Genomic DNA, 21150 nt, shown 5'->3' with positions numbered 1-21150 from the left:
CAGTGCGTAAGTGCTTAGTTAAGATGAAAAAGGCATTAAATTTGTACAATAAGATATTTTCAGAGAGAGACCACATTCACATAACTTTTATTACAGTATATTGTTATAATTGTTCTATTTTGTTATTAGTTATTTTTGTTAATCTCTTACTGTGCCTAATTTATAAATTAAACTTTATATGTATGTATAGGGAAAAATATACTATATAGAGAGTTTGGTACTATCCTCAGTTACAGGCATCCAACTGGGAATCTTGGAACATATCCCTCGTGGATAGGGTGGACAACTGTTCCTTGTTTGTGAGGTAATCACAGGAAAAATCATCAGGAGAATGGGGAAGAGACTTAGGGAAGGGAAAGCAGTCAATGGAGTACCCTTTCTCAAGCAAGTTATCACTATGGGCAATTAGAGCTTAATCCTGAGGAATCTTGAGAAATGTTGTGGAACACATGCCTCAGAATCATCCCACCTAAGGAGTGAGAAGCTGGGGTATTTATACAACAATGCCTTTCAGTCACTGAGGGTTTCCAGCAGGCATTAATTTCCCAGCCCTTCCAGCCTGCTCACGTGGAAGGTGGCTAGCATGCAAGGAAATGGTAAGTGCCAAGGAGCACCAACAGTGTCTGCTAAATCACCAAAAGATCTTTTGAAGGTTCAGATATAGCATGTCTCTCCCCTGCCTAAAGTTTTTTTTTTTTTTTTTTTTTTTTTTTTTTTACTGTAGAGGAATCCAAAATTGTTGGCATGACTTACGGTTTTCTTTCTTTCTTTTTAAAAATATATTTATTTATTTATTTATTTTTGGCTGTGTTGGGTCTTCATTGCTGTGTGCGGGCTTTCTCTAGTTGCAGCGAGTGGGGGCTACTCTTCATTGTGGTGCATGGACTTCTAATTGCGGTGGCTTCTCTTGTGGTGCAGCACAGGCTCTAGGTGCGCAGGCTTCAGTAGTTGTGGCACGCGGGCTCAGTAGCTGGCGCGCAAGGGCTTATTTGCTCCACGGCATGTGGGATCTTCCTGGAACAGGGCTCGAACTCGTGTCCCCTGTGTTGGCAGAAGGATTCTTAACCACTGCACCACCAGGGAAGCCCTGACTTACAGATTTCTATACACCAAATACCAGCTCCTTTCCCAAGAAGTTTGTTCTCTAGCCATATTGAAGCAGCTGGATCCTGCCAAACCCTCAGTTCTTTGCATTTGTTGTTTTCTCTGCCTCTAATGCTCTTCCCTTATTCTCTTCCTAGAAAACCCTTCAAAGAGGCAGAGCATTGGAGAAAGATAGAGCTAGAAGTAAAACTCTGTTCTAATAGTGCCAGTATTTGCTTTGCTTAGTGGGAAATGCATGACAGGATATAGAGAGGAGTGTGTAAAGTTGAGCAGCCTTGGGTTTTTTGTGAGAAGTTACAGCATTAGAGAAAAATTAAGGAGGTTCAAGAAAGCCTGAAGAGATTTGTTATCTAAGCTGTGATGTTTCTCTTTATTATTTCTTCACGGAAATTGAAAAAAAATTTTTAATTATTTGTCAAGGGAAAAAATTCTACTCTAATACTTATTTGGGCAAGTTCCTTAACCTTTCTGAAGTCCAGTTTTCTTACCTGTTTAATGGAGGGGACTATACAAAGGCCTGAATATAGGAGGTGAGAATCACTGGGGGCCAGCTTGGAGGTTGGCTACCACAAAGAAGTACATGAAAGGTGCTTGGGACACAGTGTGTTTTTAAATAATAGCTTTTATTATCACTCATTGTCTGGACCCCCTGCACAAATGTCACTTCTACTGAGAAGCCTTCCAGACCACCATAGGTAGTTATGTAATAGCTTTGCCAAAAGAATCAAACTTCAATCTGTTCAAGCTTTTATTATTCTGCATGTTCAAGACTGTGATTAGAGGCTTTGAGCGGGGGGTGGGGATCAATACCTCAGGTAAGGACTCACAGCTGGTCCAGGCCTTCCTACCTCTTCTTGTTCCTACAGCCCCAATACCATAGCTAGCCACATTTACTTCTTAAATAAATGAAAAAATAAAAATAAATTAGACTTCATGAAAATTAAAGTATTCTGTTTCATAAAAGATACCACTTAAGAAAATGAAAATGCAACCCTCAGACTAGGAGAAAAAATTCCCAATGCATATATCTGGGAAACAAATCATATTCAAAATACATTTAAAAATTCCTTTTATTCAGTAATAAAATATATACAACTTAATTTTAAAAAGTGGGCAAAATAGGGCTTCCCTGGTGGCGCAGTGGTTGAGAGTCCGCCTGCCGATGCAGGGGACACGGGTTTGTGCCCTGGTCCGGGAGGATCCCACATGCCGCGGAGCGGCTGGGCCCGTGAGCCATGGCCGCTGAGCCTGCGCGTCCGGAGGCTGTGCTCCGCAACGGGAGAGGCCACAACAGTGAGGCCCGCGTACCGCAAAAAAAAAAAAAAAAAAAAGTGGGCAAAATACTTAAAAGTCACTTCACAACAGAAGATATTCAGATGCTAAATAAGAACATGAAAAGGTACCCAACATCATTATCATTAGGGAAATGCAAATTAAAACCCCACTGGGATACCACTGCATAGCCAGGAGAATGAAAGTTAAAGATTGGCACTACCAAGTGTTGGTGAGGTTATGGAACAACTGGAATTGTCCTGCACTGCAGGTGGGAATGTAAAATGAAAACAAACACTTTGTAAAACTGTTTGATGGTTTCTTATAAAGCTAAATATACGTGTACCATATGACCCAGCAATTCCACTCTTAAGTATTTACCCAAGAAAAATTAAAACATAAGGTCATGCAAAGACTTACACATAAATGTTTATAGGAGTTTACACATAATAGCCCCAAACTGGAAACAATTGAAATGTCTACCAACTAGTAAATGGATAAACAAATTACATTTTGTCCAAACTATGGAAAACTACTCGTCAGTAAAAAGGAGCAAACTACTGATATGTATAACGAAATGAATAAATCCCAAAATCATTATACTGATTCCATTTATATAAATTTCAAGAGCAGATAAAATTAATCTATGGCCATTAAAATCAAATCAGTAATTGTCTGGGGCCGAGGTGGGGATTTGATTGCAAAGCGGTCTCAGGGAACTTTCCTATGGTCATGGAAATGTTCTGTATCCTAGCGGGGGGGGGCAGGGCACAATGATTCTAAAACTGTAAACATTTGTTAAAATTCATTGAACTGCACTGTATTTTATTATCCATTTTATTGTAAGGAAATTATACTTCCATTAAAAAAAGATTATTGGGGAAAAACTTTTAAGAAGATCCTCTTAACTGGGTAACACATAGTATCTCAGATCGTTTATGAGTAGGGTTGCCAGATTTAGCAAATGAAAAACAGGGGGGCTCAGTTAAATTTGAATAATATCTAATTGCTTATGCATATCTACATTGATAGAAAAGAAAAATATTGCGTGGTACATATACTTTAAAAGTATTTGTTATTCATAGAAAATAAATTATAAGTATCTAAATCATACATTTTTGTAATTATATTCTTCTGATCATTTGGTTCTTTTCAATAATTCCTTGTTTTGTGGTATTTGCTTATAAAATTCCTTGCAGACACAGTCTATGTTCATTTTCTTTGTATCATAGCTTCTACAGTGGTCACATCTAACTTCTACAGTTCTTTTGTCTATTGAACATTCATTAATAAGAAAATATACTCAACATTAGCATTATGAGCCAATATACTGAACATATACTAGGATGAAGTTAACAACCCTGATAATTGCTCTTCAAATATGGCTTGTTGAAGCAAATACCATCTTTCATGGAATGAGATGGTTTTTCATTTTTCAGTATTATGTTGCATCTCTTGATAAATAACTTTTTATTTATTTTTTATAAATTTATGTATTTTTGGCTGTATTGGGTCTTCATTGCTGTGCGCAGGCTTTCTCTAGTTGGGGCGAGCAGGGACTACTGTTTGTTGCAGTGTGTGGGCTTCTCATTGTGGTGGCTTCTCTCGTTGTGGAGCAGGGGATCCAGTAGTTGTGGCACGCAGTCTCAGTAGTTGTGGCTCATGGGCTCTAGAGCACAGGTTCAGTAGTTGTGGCGCACGGGTTTAGTTGCTCCGTGGCATGTGGGATCTTCCCGCACCAGGGCTCGAACTTGCATCCCCTGCATGGGCAGGCGGATTCTCACCCACTGCGCCACCAGGGAAGCCCCTGATCAATAACTTTTTAAAATGTTATCCAGTAACAGAAAAAGAACATTGTCATCAATTTTTCTTCCTTTCTTCTTCAACACTATACATGATGATTCCACTGGTTCCCATGCCGGAAGAGTATTTAGTTCTTGTACAAGAATCAAATTCTTCATGAGATGGTAGTCATGAAAAATAGAACTACCATACGACCCAGCAACCCCACTACTGGGCATATACCCTAAGAAAACCATAATTCAAAAAGAGTCATGTACCATAATGTTCATTGCAGCTCTATTTACAATAGCCAGCACATGGAAGCAACTTAAGTGTCCATCAACAGATGAATGGATAAAGAAGATGTGGCACATATATACAATGGAATATTACTCAGCCATAAAAAGAAATGAAATTGAGTTATCTGTAGTGAGGTGGATGGACCTAGAGTCTGTCATACAGAGTGAAGTAAGTCAGAAAGAGAAAAACAAATACCATAAACTAACACATATATATGGAATCTTAAAAAAAAAAAGGTTCTGAAGAACCTAGGGGTAGGACAGGAATAAAGACACAGACGTAGAGAATGGACTTGAGGACACGGAGAGTGGGAAGGGTAAGCTGGGACAAAGTGAGAGAGTGTCATGGACATATATACACTACTAAATGTAAAACAGATAGCTAGTGGGAAGCAGCCACATAGCACAGGGAGATCAGCTCAGTGCTTTGTGACCACCTAGAGAGGTGGGATAGGGAGGGTGAGAGGGAGAGGCAAGAGGGAGGAGATATGGGGATATATGTATATGTATAGCTGATTCACTTTGTTATAAAGCAGAAACTAACACACCATTGTAAAGCAATTATACTCCAATAAAGATGTTTAAAAAAAATCATTCTTTAGTGCATTTTACACTTCCCTTAAGCAATGGAGTGCTTCAACAACACTGGTTTCTCTTCTTTCACTTTGCATAATCTATTGCTAAAGAGGTATTATAAACTATCAACAAGAGGTAACTAAGTTTCCCTTAAAGTCAATAAGAATTTGAGGGTCATTTTCTTTAGGATTAAAGTATGATTCAGTACTTCAAATAAACTGAGGATTCTCCATTTATTAAAGCAAGCTAACAAGTTTCTGAATGCAAGAGAAATGAACAGTACTGAATGCCAACAAAATCACAAAAATTCCTCAGTTGTTCAGTTGGCGCTTAAGAAAACAATTTCATGACAATTACATCAAAGTCAACAGGAAAGACATCAGATGTTGTAAGAGCAGCACTATGTAGAATATGAACCAGATAGCCAAACGGTTTCTGAAGAAACATTCGTGCTTTACTTCAGCTTTGAATAAACAATGTCTGCACTTTTATGCGAACATCTACCAACATTTGTATTGGTATCATCTCCACCAAAAGCAGTACAATTTTCTTCGTTAACTCCTAAGTCAATAAGAGAGTCTCTGCAAAAATTTGCTCTTGTTTCTGAAGTCTCATCTGGAAGAGTCTTTACTTAAAATAACCTTACAAGTGAGCCTTTTCACAAGAAGGTTATTGCACAAGCAAATTTTTCTGCTTTGTCATTACTTGAATCCATAAAAAGATGAGGCATTTAGGGCTTTGATAATCACTGCAATAGTAAATGGAGTTATTATGTTTTTAATTATTGCAGTAGGTTTTGTCCTGGCATTTGAAATTTTGCTTCCAGTTTTGGAATTAGAAAATCCTCCTGGTAGCAGTACATTCAAAGAGTCATTTGAGCTGAAAGACTGATGACAATATACAATGTGGGAGACTGTTACAACTTCTGCTGTGATTATTTTATGTTCTTCGTCTAGATTTCTTTTAATCAAAATTTTATTTTATCACTTTCTTTGATACAAGTTGAAGAAATCACACATCTTTTACTCTAAGCTGATAGTATATGCTCGTTTATATCTGACTTTCCACCATTTTCAATACTGAATGAACACTTGCATACTGCACAAAGAGCTTCAAAAGGAATTTTCCTCATTTAATTCAGAAAATGTATCATGAAATTCACACTTGCATTTTGGCATTTAGGGGTTCAAATATAGCAAATAAAAACGAGGTAACAATTTATTTTCAACAAGGGTGCCAAGACAACTTAATGGGAAAAGAAATGGTGCTTAGACAACTGGATAGCCACATGCAAAAGAATGAAGCTGAACTTCTACCTCATATCAAGTACAAAATTTAACTCAAATAGATCAAATACCTATATGTAAGAGCCAAAACTACTAAACTCTTAGAAGAAAATGTAGGGGTAAATCCCTGGATTAGGCAATGGTTTCTTACATATGACACCAAAAGCGCAAGCAACAAAAGAAAAAAATAAATTGGATACCATCAAAATTAAAAATTGTGTGCTTCATAGGACACTATCAAGGATGTGAAAAGAAAACCCACAGAGTGCGAGAAAAATTTTGCAAGTTGTATACCTGATAAGGGACTTGTATTTAGGCTATATAAAGAACTATTACAACTTAATAAAAAGACAACCCAATTAAAACATGGGCAAAAGATCTGAACAGACGTTTCTCCAAAAAAACATAAAAATGTCTAGTAGGTATAGGAAAAGATGCTCAACATCATTAGCTGTCAGGGAAATGCAAATCAAAGCCACAGTGAGATACCACTTCACAGCTACTAGGATGGCTATGAACAAAAAGACAGATAGTAAGTGTTGGTAAGGAGGTGGAGAAACTGGAAGTCTCATACATTGCTGGTGGGACTGTGAATGGTCCAACTGCTTTGGAAAACAGTTTGGAAGTTCCTCAAAAGATAGAGTTACCCAGCAATTCCATTCCTAAGTTATATACCCAAGAGACTTGAAAACATGTGCCCACAGGAGAACTTGTACACGAATGTTCACAGCACCATTAGCTAAAAAAAAAAAAAAAAAAGTAAAAAAGTGGAAGCAACACAAATGTCCATCACCTGAGAAATGGATAAGAAATATGTGAGATAACCATGCAATAGAATATTATTCAACCATAAAAAATGAAATCCTTGTACATCCTACAACACGGATGAGCCTTGCAAACATTATGCTAAATGAAATGTCAGTAACAAAGGACCACATACTGTATGATTCCATTTATGTGAAACGTTCAGAATTGGCAAATCCATAGAAGGGGGGCGGGAAGAGAGAGAGAGAGAAAGGTAGATTAGTGGTTGCCTATGGCTGGGATGGTTGGGAAGAAATGGGGGAATGACTACTAAAAGGTATAGGGTTTCTTTTGGGTGTGCTGAAAATGTTCTAAAATGACAGTAGTGGTGATCGCACAACTTTGTGAATACACCCATTGAATTATAAAAGAAAAAAATTGGTAATAGCGACCAACGCAAGAACTGAAAAAGTTGTATTTAATAAATCTCATGGCTGCATCATTGCATCTGTCACAAGCCCAAATTCATATCTAACGGTAAGGTGGGAGTTGAGTCGTGAAAGGGTTGCGAACTTAAATTTTACGAAAAGCAAATTGAACTCAAAGGTGAATATCTAGTCTGCCTGCAAAGGAGAGCTGTACTTGTAAGGAACAGTCTCCCTTAACAAAGTCGGAGCTGAGCCAACCCAATCCAATGTTTTGGGAAGCTAGCGTTCCGGGACTGGCAGTATTTCAGAAGCGTGAGCGTCTAGCGATTGACGGGCTTCCAGCTTTGTTAGTGTGGTTACTGGAGTAAGGAAGCTGAGTACCTGTTAACTACCAGAAGCCTGGTCCCTGGAGTGAGGCACTTGCTGATTGGTTGTTGTCTAGAAGCATGGCGCTGCCAATGATTGGCTGACTTTCAGAAGCTCTGGACTGTCGTTGATTTACAAACTTTCAGAAGCCTAGCTACCGGAGTGAAGCTGTTGTTGACTGGCTGATTTTCAGAAGCCACTGGAGTGAGGCTGTCGCTGATTGGCTGGTTTGTAGAGCCTGTGTACTGATGTGAAGTTACCTCTAAATAATGGTGGTTACTTGATCAGGACTTAGAACTTGAGCAAAAAAGTCCTTTCCTTTCTTGAATATGAAAAATAAGTACTTTTAATTTCTAGTTCCTTCTTTTGGTCTTTCCTCAGCTAAACTCGCTGGAGACACCGTAGACACTGTACAGATCTTTTATTTGTAAAGGTAGGATTTTCAGTGATTTAAGCACCAATTACTGTGGCGGAAAAATAGCTCTAATAGTTTTTAATTGATTATAAAAAGATAAATACAGGACATTTAAGGCATCCTGACAAAGTCAGTATACGACGCAGGACAAAATCATTAAATACGTCCTGTATATACAGGATGCCTGGAAACTGTCAATTACACAGAAGACTGACGCTCGCTGGGATTAGGTTTCTTGCATACGGCTCTGCAGTCAGAAACGGGTCGAGTCAGAATCTGAACTGTAAAGGGCAGGGATCCTCTGGGCCCCTGTGAGCCCCTAACGTCTGCGCAAGGCTGGGCGCGCACCGCTAACCTTAGGTCGGCTAGAAATCGGCTGAACGTCTGAAGGGAGGGTGCACAATTGACTAGCAGCGGGTGAGAAAACAGTAGCAAGGAACCGGCCTGGGAGACCGGGTCACGAAAGCCGAGCACCAGGGCGGTTCAGATCTCCGCGCCAGGGACCTGCTGCGGCAGCAGAAGGCTTTGCTGGAGGCCGAAGTGGACTGGGCGGGGCTGAACGAGGCCCCGCCCCCAGGCGCGCCCGTGTGCGTGGCTGGGGGCGCCGCAGGGCCCCACTCCACGATGCGAAGCCTGAGGACAGGCCAGAGCGGCGGCGCGGTAGCTTTCACTCTGGGCACCCACGCTCCCAACGTCCAACCCGGCCGCCTCAAAGCCTAAGGAAGACTCAACCCGCAGCCGTGCGCTTGCCCCCACCCCCAACCCGTCCCGACGCCCCCATCTGCCCTCTTTGCGCGCGTCCAGCTCCGCCCCCTCCCCCGGCTCCGCCCCCGCCCCCGACGTGCCCCCGCCCCCGACGTGCCCCCGCGCACTGCGCCCCCCGCCCACCCGGCACGCCCAGCCGCCCCACCCGGCCGTAGCGGGCCAGGAGACGCCCCGCAGGCCTGAGTGACCCTCGCAGCGGCGCCGTCCTCCTCCGCCTCTCGCAGCCATGGACGTGTACCCCCCACACCGGCTGGGACTGCCCCGCGCACGGTCCCCCGGCGGCCCTGGCCGCGGGTCGCCCTCCGTCAGGTACGCGGGGCTGAGGCAGCAGAGGGGCTGGCGGGCGGGCAGGGGGTTGCGGGCTGTTGGGGTCTGAGACGCCTCCCGCCGAAGGGCGTGGCCCGATATGGCTTCCTTGCGGACGTTTTTTTCCTGAACGGTTCCCTGACGAACGTTTCCCGAGGAGCGGCTCTCGGTGCAGAGGCTCCCACAATGGCTCCTGTATCGACAACCCCACAACGGCTCCTCTGTGAAGACCCCCTATTATGACATCCCCAACCCCATAGAACATTTCCCCCCGGAAAGATTCGCCTATCGAGAACCTCCACAGTGCCTTCTGTATGATTAATTCACTTGCCTTTCCCATAGGATATTTTCCCCAGAAACGGCCATCTATGGAGACGTCCCCTCACAATAGCTCCCCTTATAGAACCCCCAAGTGGGTTTCCCTCGAAATGGCTTACCTCTCATGCTCCCCTACAGTACGTCTCCTTTAGAGCCTTTACTCTCACTGCGCCTTCCCTAGAGAGTACCCCCCTCCCGCCCCATAGAAACACCCACACGGACAGCATCTTCCCTGTTGCGCGTTTCCCCACCTCCCCCTGCCCCAGCCCGAGGCTCCCTCACTCCACGATGGGGAGCTCAGGTTGAGGACAGGTGGAGGTCATTAGGGGCCTGGATAAGGAAAAAGGGGCCAGAATCCCCGAAAGCTGCGGATCCCAGGCCACAGAGCCTAGAGATAGAGCCCCCGGGTGCCTCAGTATAGGGAGGGTCCCCGCCCGCTTTCGATATATGAAGATTTGTTTCTGCTGTCTGCTTCCTGTGCCTTTGGAGCTGACCTTGATAGTCTCGGTATTATTCGTGATGGAGCTGGTTTGGGGCCGCCAGTGGAGTGTGGAGGTTGGAATGATGGAGGGGTTGTGGCAGAGACCATTGAGAGGAAGGGAGGAAGAGAGAGAAATGGGCTTTGGTTCTGCTAAACTGTCATTAAACCAGAAGAGGGTTTTTATTTGTTTTGTTTGCTTTTTCTTTATTCTAGCTACTTAACAAAGCAAATACGGTGTTGTTTCCTTGAACGAAGGTTGTCAGCTTAACGTGTGAGAATGGTCTTTCCTGTATCCTTGTTATGGTATTTAAGGCATTGTATTGGAATTTTTGCTCTCAAATCTGTTTTTTTTCTTTGTTTTGTTTTGTTTTTATTTTAACTCCACCAGATTCATGGAGAACAAGAACTGAATCTTAAAATCCAGTCCCTCTCTTACTTACCGACATTCCTTCTTTCACCTCAGTTACTAACACATATTGGTTGAGTAAATAAAGGATGGGGAGGTGGGACTAGATACCCTTAGTTGCATTTGGGAGTCCTGATTTGCTTCTGATTTGGCAGGTGACGTTAGGTGACATATTTGGACTCCTGTTCTGCTCTTCAGTGGAATTTCAGTGGGCTTTACAGTTCCAAGTGTTTAGCAGCTTATGGTAACCATCTCCAGTCTGTCCTAACGTTTCTGGCAGCCAGTTTCACTGTTAGAAGGTATTTAAACTTTGAATAAAATAGAAACTGCACAGGATACTTTAGAACTTGAAGCAGCCACACTTTAAATCCAGGGTCTATGTAGACTTGGGGTTCATCCCATATCATCTTGAGCTTTGAAGTCTGGAGTCTTTGAGACTTTTAGGGAAAAAAGAGCTTCTGAATAAAATCCATCTCTAAAATAACTGCTTCCTTCCTTGCTTCTGGTAGCACATTTTGCTTCTGGTAGCACATATAGCTTCTGGTATACATTTTTTTTTTTGTAAGTCGTGTTTTTATGTTAAAAAGATCAATGTTGGCTAACTTTACTAATCATACTCAAACTCCGAATTTTCCATCACGTGGTTTGAGTGAAACTTGTTAGTCTTCAGACATGGGGTAGTGCAAGGAACCCGAAGGCCTGGGGGTTGTATACCTTTGGTAAAAGAAATTTTGTGAAAGTTTCCCTCCTTTCCCTGCCGTTTTTAACTGAACGTGTTTTTCTTACTCATTCAGTTAAGCCTTTCCCAGATTTTGACATTGAACGTTTCTAGAAGGTTTGTGCTCAGCACTTTCCTGTCACCCATATTTGGCTTCTTTGCTGCACTCTGACACCTGAGTGATGAAAGAGGCGGGCCTAACTGATGAAGCTGCATTCCTAGAGACCCATAGATAGTACTTTGCAAGTGAGTGGTTCTCTTCTAGCAATGGAGTTCATTTTCACAGATGAGCAGTAGAGATCAGGAGTTAAAATATTGTTGCTTAGACCTAAAAGCTTCTTTTTAATGATATGGTAGTCATCAGTGCTGTCCATCAAATATCTTTGGTTTTTGTCTCCTGGGCATGTGGTACCATTGTACTTGCTTGCACCCTTGAAGATGGATATGGCGTTGTTAGTTGCTTTTGGTCAGTGAAATGTGCACAGGAATGATGTGTATCCCTTCATGGTAAAAACTTCTGGTGTGTGATTTGCCACTCTTTCCCTCTGTTTTGGTGATTGTTGGTGCTCCGGATGGTGGCTAGTCTCAGTCTGGGAACCAGAGCGAGCTTCCAGGTGACCTGTGTTTGACATGTAGAGTGAGCAAGAAGTAAGCCTTTGTTTCAAGCCTCTGAGATTTTGGAGTTATTACCAAATAACTATCTTTACTTGTACTAAGGAACCAGTGGAAATAGTTGAAATATGCTTTCCTACTTCAGATCTTTTCCTGCAGAGGAATCTGATCCTGCTCAGGACTTGTTTAACAGTTTAAATTTCACTCCCTCTTTATGCAAATAATCCAACATACACTGTGCTAGGTGCTGTGGATTCAGAGCAATAAGGCAGGCCTCTGCCCTCCAAGAGCTCCTTTGTAAGTGGAGAGAGGTAAAAATCATAATACAGAGTGGTGAGAAGTAAATATTGGGGAGGAAATAGGGCTGAAGGAACAATAATGTAAGAAAGCATAGTCAATTTGGGGCTCAGCAGTTGGAAGAATGGAGTTGCCATTTACTGATATTGGGAGCATTGGAATAAGAGCAGATTTGTGGAGAAAATAGAGTTCAATTTTGACCTTGTTCATTTGAGTTTCCTAATAGATAATAGATAGCCAAGTGGAGATATTGGATTAGCAGTTGGATATATTAGTCTGTAGTTCAGGAGAGAGATTGAAACTGGAAATACCATCCATATTACTGGTGACTCCAGAATTTTATTTTAAAGCTATGAGACTAGATAGAGACCCAGGGAGTAAATGTAGATAGAGAGGAGGACCAACATCCAAGCCCTGGGATATCCCATGTAAAAAAGGCAGTGTAGCAATGTCTTCCAAATTCTGAGGGGAAATGGTTTCCTACCTCTGAGATAGGGGAAGAATCAAGGATAGTCAAATGATAAATGCAAGAATAGACTATTAGATTTGGTAATGTGGAGGTCATTGGCAACCTTGACAAGAACAGTTTTGGTGCAGTGGGTTCAAGAGGATATAGAAGAGGAATTGAAGACAGTGAGTATAGATAGTCACAGTGATGTTGTTTCAAGGATTTCTATAAGGAGAGCAGAGTAATAGGGCTGTGGCTGGAAGGGCACGAAGTGTTAGAGTTCTTTTTGTTTTTAGGTGGGCAGATAGCATGTTTGTAAGTTAATGGGAATGGTGGAGTATAGAGAGACAAATTGATGATTAAAGAGAGAGAAGGGACAGTTGCAGGGGTGAAGTCCTTGAGTAGATGAGAGGGAATGGCATCTAGGATATAAATGGATATGTTGGCCTTAAGCTCAATAGCTACATGGACAGTTCATCTGTGGTGATTATATTGACCCAAATACTGGTGAATTGGTAGCTTGGTAGTGAGACAGAGTGAATGTTCACTTCTGATTACTTCCATATTCTCAGTTAAATAAGAAGGAAGGTCTTTAGCTAAAAATGAAGAGTGGGGGAGGTGTTGGAAGTTTGAAGAGAAAGAAGGTGTAAAATTCATCCAGGAGAGTGGGAAAAAATGAGTTGAATAAGGAAATATTTTAGGGCACCAGGTGCCCATTTGGCATTTGTAGTCATAAATTTAAGGTGGGTGAGACCCAGTTAGCATGGTTGAATGCTTCCCCTTCAGCTGTGTTGAGCTGCTTGGATGTGGGCACTGTGGGAGGGAGTGGCTGAGGTAGGATAGAGGACGTAATTGGAAAATAGGAGTAAAGGAACTGAGAGGTAAGGATAGTGGAAGGGTTATCTCAGTGCATATTGAGATCATCGTGAATTAAGATGGGAGTAGTAATAGCAAAGAGACAATGATCCAGAAGCTAAATCTTGAGGGAATTTGGAGGACTGAGTGACCTACAGGTTTGTAGATGTCTGTAACAAGGAGGGATAGTGGGTGGTTATTGTTTGTTGGCATGAAGAAATCATCCAAAATAAAATAGTTTCTCACAAATAAAGGTGTGTTTCTAGATTAAAAGGACCCTCCAAGAATCCAGCACAATTAATTTAAAAATATCCATGCCAAGGCACATCATCATGAAATTTTTTTTTTTTTTTAGAAATTTATTTTTTATTTGTTTATTTTTGGCTGCATTGGGTCTTCGTTGCTACACGTGGGCTTTCTGTGGTTGCAGCCAGCGGGGGCTACTCTTTGTTGCAGTGCACCGGCTTCTCATTGTGGTGGCTTCTCTTGTTGTGGAGCACGGGCTCTAGGTGCGTGTGCTTCAGTAGTTTTGGCGTGTGGGCTCAGTAGTTGTGGCTCGCAGGCTCTAGAGCACAGGCTCAGTAGTTGTGGCGCACAGGCTTAGTTGCTCTGTGGCATGTGGGATCTTCCCGGACCAGGGCTTGAACCCGTGTCCCCTGCATTGGCAGGAGGATTCTTACCACTGTGCCACCTGGGAAGTCCCCACATAATGAAATTTTTGAGCACTATGAAGACAGAAGAATATCTATAAATCACATAGAGTCATGAATCATTAGATTGTAGCAAGAATGGACACTAGAAGATAATGGAGCAAGGAGTACCTTCTAAAAGAAAATGAGTTCCCACCCAGAATTCTGTATCCAGCCAAACTCTCAGGCAGGTGTGAGGGAACAATAAAGACATTTCACACATGCGAGGTCTCATAGTTTGACTTGCCATGCGCCCTTTAAGAACTCACTGGGTGGCGTGTGCTCTAGCAAAAAATTCTGACCGAGGAGTTCCTGTGCTGGTCTTCTTCTATACCATGTATAGGTGGAATTTTTTCCTTGTTAAGGGACTCATAAGAAAGGACCTTCTTTGTTGCTTCTGGAAATTACCAAAGGGCTGGAACCTTTTTTTTTTAAAATTAATTAATTAATTAATTTATGGCTGCGTTGGGTCTTCGTTGCTACGTGCGGGCTTTCTCTAGTTGGAGTGAGCAGGGGCTGCTCTTCGTTGCGGTGTGCGGGCTTCTCATTGTGGTGGCTTCTCTTGTTGCGGAGCACAGGCTCTAGGCACGTGGGCTTCAGTAGTTGTGGCACGTGGGCTCAGTAGTTGTGGCTCACGTGCTTAGTTGCTTCGTGGCATGTGGGATCTTCCCAGACCAGGGCTCGAACTCATGTCCCCTGCACTGGCAGGCGGATTGCTAACCGCTGCGCCACCAGGGAAGCCCCGGGCTGGGACCATTTTTTATTGCCATTTCCCATATTGCTTGCCCTAGTGCTTAGGTCAGTGTCTGGCACATAGTCAGTACTCACTAAATGTGAACTGCTGTTGTTAGCCATTATGAAACACTGCTTGCACTAATTATTTATTGAATGAATAAAGAATAATTACAGGTGAAACTCTGGGCTAAGGGTGTTCAGAGAATGAAGAATCACAGTTGTAAGCTAGATGGTGGGAAGGTGGGTCACCATAGTGATTTTCTATAGAGAGCGCTTACATAAAGCCTCACAGAGACAGGTTATCTCTTCAGGTGATGTTTATTGGTCAGGTACCAATACCTGTGGTTCTCTTTTGGGTTTACAGATCTACAGAAGTGGTAATTGTCCCTGCTTTAAGAAAACTCAAAATACAGAGCAAGACTATGACCTTGTGTGTCTGAAAATGTGAAGTTTCACCTTCAGTATACTTGCTTGGATTCTGGCCAGGGAGGCTTGGTTTGGTGCTTATAGAAGTAAAAAGGGTTTGCTTAGTTACGTTTTTATGACCTTATTTCTGGCCCGGGGTGGAGGTCTAAGTATGGGTTTCCCCCTGCTATCAGAAAGTAGAGCCTTCCTAGGAAACCTTTTGTAAGGTGAAACAGCCTAAAGTGAAGGAGCAATTACCTTAGAACACATCTTGCTAACAGAGGCACAAAATAAATCAGGATAAAGCACAGATGCTCACAGACACAGTTCAAAGCTATGGAGGCTTGTTGCTGTAATGCTGAGTGTAGTTACCAGCGAAGGAGCTTGACAGTGCCACTCTCATTGCTCCACTGCAAAACAGATGCTGGCTATCTTTGCTTTTCACCTTTTTTCATAAAAGCAAAAACCCTCTTCAGATTTCTTTCAGTTAGTGAAAACAGGTAGGTCTTATGTAAAAGCGAACTTTGAAAAGCAGGGGATGCCCCTGTCTGCATTTTCACATATGTCTGGGATGACTGTGTTCTGAGGACTCTTATTTAGTGAGTATAGTTGCATTAATAGTGCACAATATTGTAACAGTGTTTCCTAGCTCTTGGGCTCTTCTGTGATATTCTAATTTTTGGAGAGGGGGAGTAGATGAGATGCAGATGCCCTCAAGAGTTCCACAGCTTAAATATTGTTTTGCCCTGAAATAAAAAAGAAAAGAAAAAGCAGAGTTTGCTACTTGGGTATTTAAAACTGTTTTCTGTGATTTTGAACCTAGTTCAATGGAAAGTTAGCTAATTTGGCATGCTTTTTGCTTTCAACTTGTTTGAAATAATATTAGGTTTATAGATGAGTTGCAAATATGGTACATAGGGTTCCTATAAGGCCTTCACTCTGCTTCCTCTAACGTTAACATGGTGTATTTATCAAAACTAAGAAATTAATATTTGTACTGTACATTAGTTTACTGTAAACTTTGTTTACTTAGTAAATTTGTTTTTATTTGGAGTTTATTACTCCAGACTTTCTTTGCCCAGTCTTTCCACTAATGTCTTTTTTCTATTCCAAGATCCATCCAGGATTCCACAGTGCATTTATATTTGGCATGCTTTTAATAGTCAAAGAAGTGAGGGAAAGTACTTGTGGATGCCTTTTGAATGAAGACCTGTGAAACTGACTTTACAAAGAGCAGATTGTGTGTGGAAATGCTCAGAGAAATCTGGAGAAAAGGAAGAAAATGGAAAATAATATATTGTTACAGTGGAACATAGTGACAGACTTTGAAATAACATTTTCCATTTGTGGTGGGGAGCATTTTCTGAAGTTCTCAGATTTAGTTTGTAGAGAGTCTTATATACTCCAATTTGTGAAATATGCATAGACATGAATTGCAATTGGGTACAAGTTTTAACTATTTTAGATAAGGTGACCTGTCAGGAGCCATGTTTGGCAGCTGGTAGAAGATGCTTAACAATGACTTAACTGAGGTTTACTCTCTCTTGGAAAAGATGTCTATCTAGAGGAGGGCAGGCTAGTCCTGGTATGAAGTCATCAAGGAACCAGGCCACTTCTGTGTTTGTATTTAGCATATGGATTCCATTTTCTTCATAGCTTCATGGTCACAAAATGGCTGCAGGAACTCTAGGTATCAGGTCTGTCAGGCAAGAAGGGGAAAGAAAAGCAGCAGCTTTCCTAGTTGAGTCAGTTCTTTCCCTTCAGCAAGCTTTCCCAGAAGCCTCCACCTGATCGCTTTTGCATGTCTCATTGGTCAGCTCTAGAAGCAAAGGAGCTGTGCCTATTGCTGCTCCAAATAAAATTGGGATACTATTGGGTTGGCCAAAAGGTTCATTCGGTTTTTTCCGTAAGTGGCTCTAGTAGTGCTTAGTTGTCCTTAACTTCATTCGAAACAATTTTGTTAGATTGTATTATGACAGCTATCATATCAGCATGTATTTAAAAAAAAAAACTTATCAGGACTTCCCTGGTGGCACAGTAGTTAAGAATCCACCTGCCAGTGCAGGGGACACGGGTTTGAGCCCTGGTCCCCGAAGATCCCACATGCCATGGAGCAGCTAAGCCCGTGTGCCAGCCACAACTACTGAAGCCCGCGCGCCTAGAGCCCGTGCTCCACAACAAGAGAAGCCACCGCAATGAGAAGCCCGTGCACCTCAACGAAGAGTAGCCCCTGCTCGCTGCAACTAGAGAAAGCCCATGCACAGCAATGAAGACCCAACGTACCCATAAATAGATAGATAGATAGATAAATAAATTTTATTTAAGTAAATAAAAAATGTATCAAAATTTGTGAATTTTTGTGTAGCCACTTTAATATTGAAGATGGAAGAAAAACAATGTTTTCAGCATATTATGCTTTATTATTTCAAGAAAGGTGGAAATGCAGCTGAAACGCAAAAAAAAGATTGTGCAGTGTATGGAGAAGGTGCTGTGACTGATCAAATGTGTCAAAAGTGGTTTGTGAAGTTTCCTGCTGGAGATTTCTCACTGGACAATGCTCCACAGTCGGGTAGACCAGTTGAAGTTGATAGCAATCAAATCAAGACTTTAATTGAGAACAGTCAACATCATACCACGCAGGAGATAGCTGACATACTCAAAATATCCAAATCAAGTGTTGAAAATCATTTGCACCAGCTTGGTTACGTTCGTCGCTTTGATTGGGTTCCACACAAGTTAAGTGAAAATAATCTTCTTGACTGTATTTCTGCATGCGATTCTCTACTTAAACGTAACGAAAACATTCTGTTTTTAAAACAAATTGTGACGGGCGATGAAAAGTGGATACTGTACAATAATGTGGAATGGAAGGGATCGTGGGGCAAGTGAAATGAACCACCATCAGCCACACCAAAGGCCAGTCTTCATCCAAAGAAGTGATGTTGTGTATAAGGTGGGGTTGGAAGGGAGTCCTCTATTATGAGCTCCTTCTAGAAAACCAAATGATTAATTCCAACAAGTACTGCTCCCAGTTAGACCAACTGAAAGCAGCACTCGACAAAAAGCGTCCGGAATTAGTCAACAGAAAATGCATAATCTTCCATCAGGATAACGCAAGACCTCATGTTTCTTTGATGACCAGGCAAAAACTGTTACAGCTTGGGTGGGAATTTTTGATTCATCCACCGTATTCACCAGACATTGCACCTTCAGATTTCCATTTATTTTGGTCTTTACAAAATTCTCTTAATGGAAAAAATTTCAGTTCCCTGGAAGACTGTAAAAGACACCGGGAACCTTTGCTCAAAAAGTTTTGGGAAGATGGAATTATGAAGTTGCCTGAAAAATGACAGAAGGTAGTGGAACAAAACGGTGACTATGTTGTTCAATAAAGTTCTTGGCGAAAATGAAAAATGTGTCTTTTATTTTTACTTAAATACCGAAGGCACTTTTTGGCCAACCCATTATTAGTTAAAAAAAAAAGGGGGAGAATGGATATGGATTAGGCACCTGTTTGTCCCTACCACAGAGAGGTAGCTGTGTGGAATGAAAGTTATATTGCTTAGGATTACTAATGGCTGTGATGAGCTACATGAAAATGCTGGGAGAAAATTCAAGTCATGGACTAGTTAAATGATGCCAACACATTTTCAGTCGTGTGTGTGTGTGTGTGTGTGTGTGTGTGTGTGTGTGTGTGTGTGTGTGTGTGTGTATCCCTTCAGTTTGAGTCACTTTATGGTCACTGGTTAACCATGCTGGTCATGATAGCAGTAATGTTGCCTTTGCTTTTTACATTGCAAGTTGTTGCTCCAGAAAGGACATCAGTGGGAAAGGACATTTATTGACTTGAGACACAGCCTGCCTTCTTGGCTTTCTTCCAAGTCTGTTTTATGGAGGGAATAAATAGTTGCCACTTTAATGCAGGGCCAGCTTTCTTAAGCCCTTAAACCCTTTTCTTAGGAGTCCTGCAGTAGCTCCTTGTAATCAGTACCTGAAGTCTGAATTAATGCTGATATGATAATATGTTGTATTACTCCTGCTGTTGATTTTCCCCCCAATATTTTATTATGAAAACTGTTTGGAAGTACAGAAAAGTTGAAAGAATTGTTCAGTGGACATTCATGTATATTCATACCTAGATTCTCTGCTTAATGTATTTGCTCTGTTTGCCTTATCATATAGTCATCCTGCTATCCATCCATCAATCCATCCTATGTTTTAATGCTTTTCAAAGTAAGTTACAGACATTGGTATGCTTCAACCCTAAACATTTCCTGGGTTTGATTTCATAATAAGAAGAATGCTCTCTATTTCAAGTGACAGAAACCCAACTCAAAAGATTAAAGTAAAAAAGGGAGTGAATGTATTGGCTTACTTGGCTGGAAGGAATAGTGGGGGGATAAGACTTGTAGGAAGACCTGTAAGAACTAGGGCCTCAGGAACTGGAACCAAGACTCTGCTATCAAAATAGTTGCCTCTATCCATAATAACCTGAAATCCACATTCTTCCTGCACTGTGACCCTAGAGGCCATTTCTCTTCTACCTCTAAAATAGGAAATCCCTGGAAAGGACTCCAGCTGACCTGGCTTGCTTCTGGGTGAGTCATGATTGGATGCTGTGGCAGAGAAGGGGCACAGTGTATGTTACCAAGGGAAATGAAAATGGAAAGCATGCTAAGTGAAGTATATACCTCAGAAAGCTTTCCATTTGTTCTCTCATGCTGGCATAATGCTGGTGTTTGACTAGGAGAGTACAAAGGAGAACTACAAATGCAAAAGTCCTAAATAAAATAATATTACAGCTAGCCCTTCATATCCACAGGTTCTTCATCCATGGATTCAACCACCCCAATCAAAAATATATTTTTTGGGCTTCCCTGGTGGCGCAGTGGTTAAGAATCCGCCTGCCAATGCAGGGGACACGGGTTCGAGCCCTGGTCCAGGAAGATCCCACATGCCGCGGAGTGACTAAGCCTATGCGCCACAGCTACTGAGCCTGCGCTCTAGAGACCATGAGCCACAACTACTAAGCCCACGTGCCACAACTACTGAAGCACGCACACCTAGAGCCCATGCTCCACAACAGGAGAGGCCACCGCAATGAGAAGCCCTCGCACCACAACGAAGAGTAGCCCCCCATTCGCCGCAACTAGAGAAAGCCCAGGCACAGCAACAGAGACCCAATGCAGCCATAAATAAATAAATAAATAAATGGGGGAAAAATATATATTTTTAATTTGAGAAAGTTCCAAAAAGCAAAACTTGAATTTGCTGCACACAAGCAACTATTTATATAGCATTTACACTGTATTTACAACTGTTCACTTAGCACTTATATTAGGTATAAGTAATCTAGAGATGATTTTTTTTTTTAATTTTCGGCTGCACTGTGTGGCATGTAGGATCTTAGTTCCCCGAACAGGGATCGAACCATGCCCCCTGCATTGGAAGCCAGAGTCTTAACCACTGGACTGCCAGGGAGGTCCCTAGAGATGATTTAAAGTGTACCAGAGGATGTACATAGGTTATATGCAAATACTATGCCATTTTATATAAGGGACTTAAGCATCTGCAGATTTTGGTATCTGAGGGGGTCCTGGAACCAATCCTCCATGGATAACAAGGGACAACTGTATAACAATGAAAATTCTAACCACACATGGTTTAGAAGTTATGGGGAAACAGGTACTCTGTTATATTGTAGGTGAACGTTTTAAGAAGACAATTTGGCAAGATCTATCAAAGTTTTAAATGCAGATACCTCTTAACCTGGCAATGATAGTCTCTACCTTGCAGAAACTTTAGTACTTGTGCCAAAGATGGCTATATAAGGTTGTTCAATG

At 41.8% G+C, this 21150-nt stretch overlaps 1 protein-coding gene across 1 annotated transcript in view; it reads left to right on the top strand.

Moving 5' to 3' along the window:
* Positions 1–9198: 9198 nt before the first annotated feature.
* The window catches only part of DNAAF9 (dynein axonemal assembly factor 9), a 149038-nt gene continuing 137086 nt past the window's right edge, over positions 9199–21150 (top strand). Inside the window, exon 1 of the mRNA XM_060031149.1 lies at positions 9199–9346. Within this exon, the coding sequence (XP_059887132.1) occupies positions 9264–9346 (83 nt within the window). The 5' untranslated portion in view covers positions 9199–9263. The remainder of the gene's footprint in view (positions 9347–21150) is intronic.

This window comes from Delphinus delphis, chromosome 15, assembly GCF_949987515.2.
Source record: "Delphinus delphis chromosome 15, mDelDel1.2, whole genome shotgun sequence".
Taxonomy (NCBI): domain Eukaryota; kingdom Metazoa; phylum Chordata; class Mammalia; order Artiodactyla; family Delphinidae; genus Delphinus; species Delphinus delphis.
The sequence above is the reverse complement of the archived record's forward strand: the minus strand, read 5'-3'. Positions and strand labels throughout refer to the sequence as shown.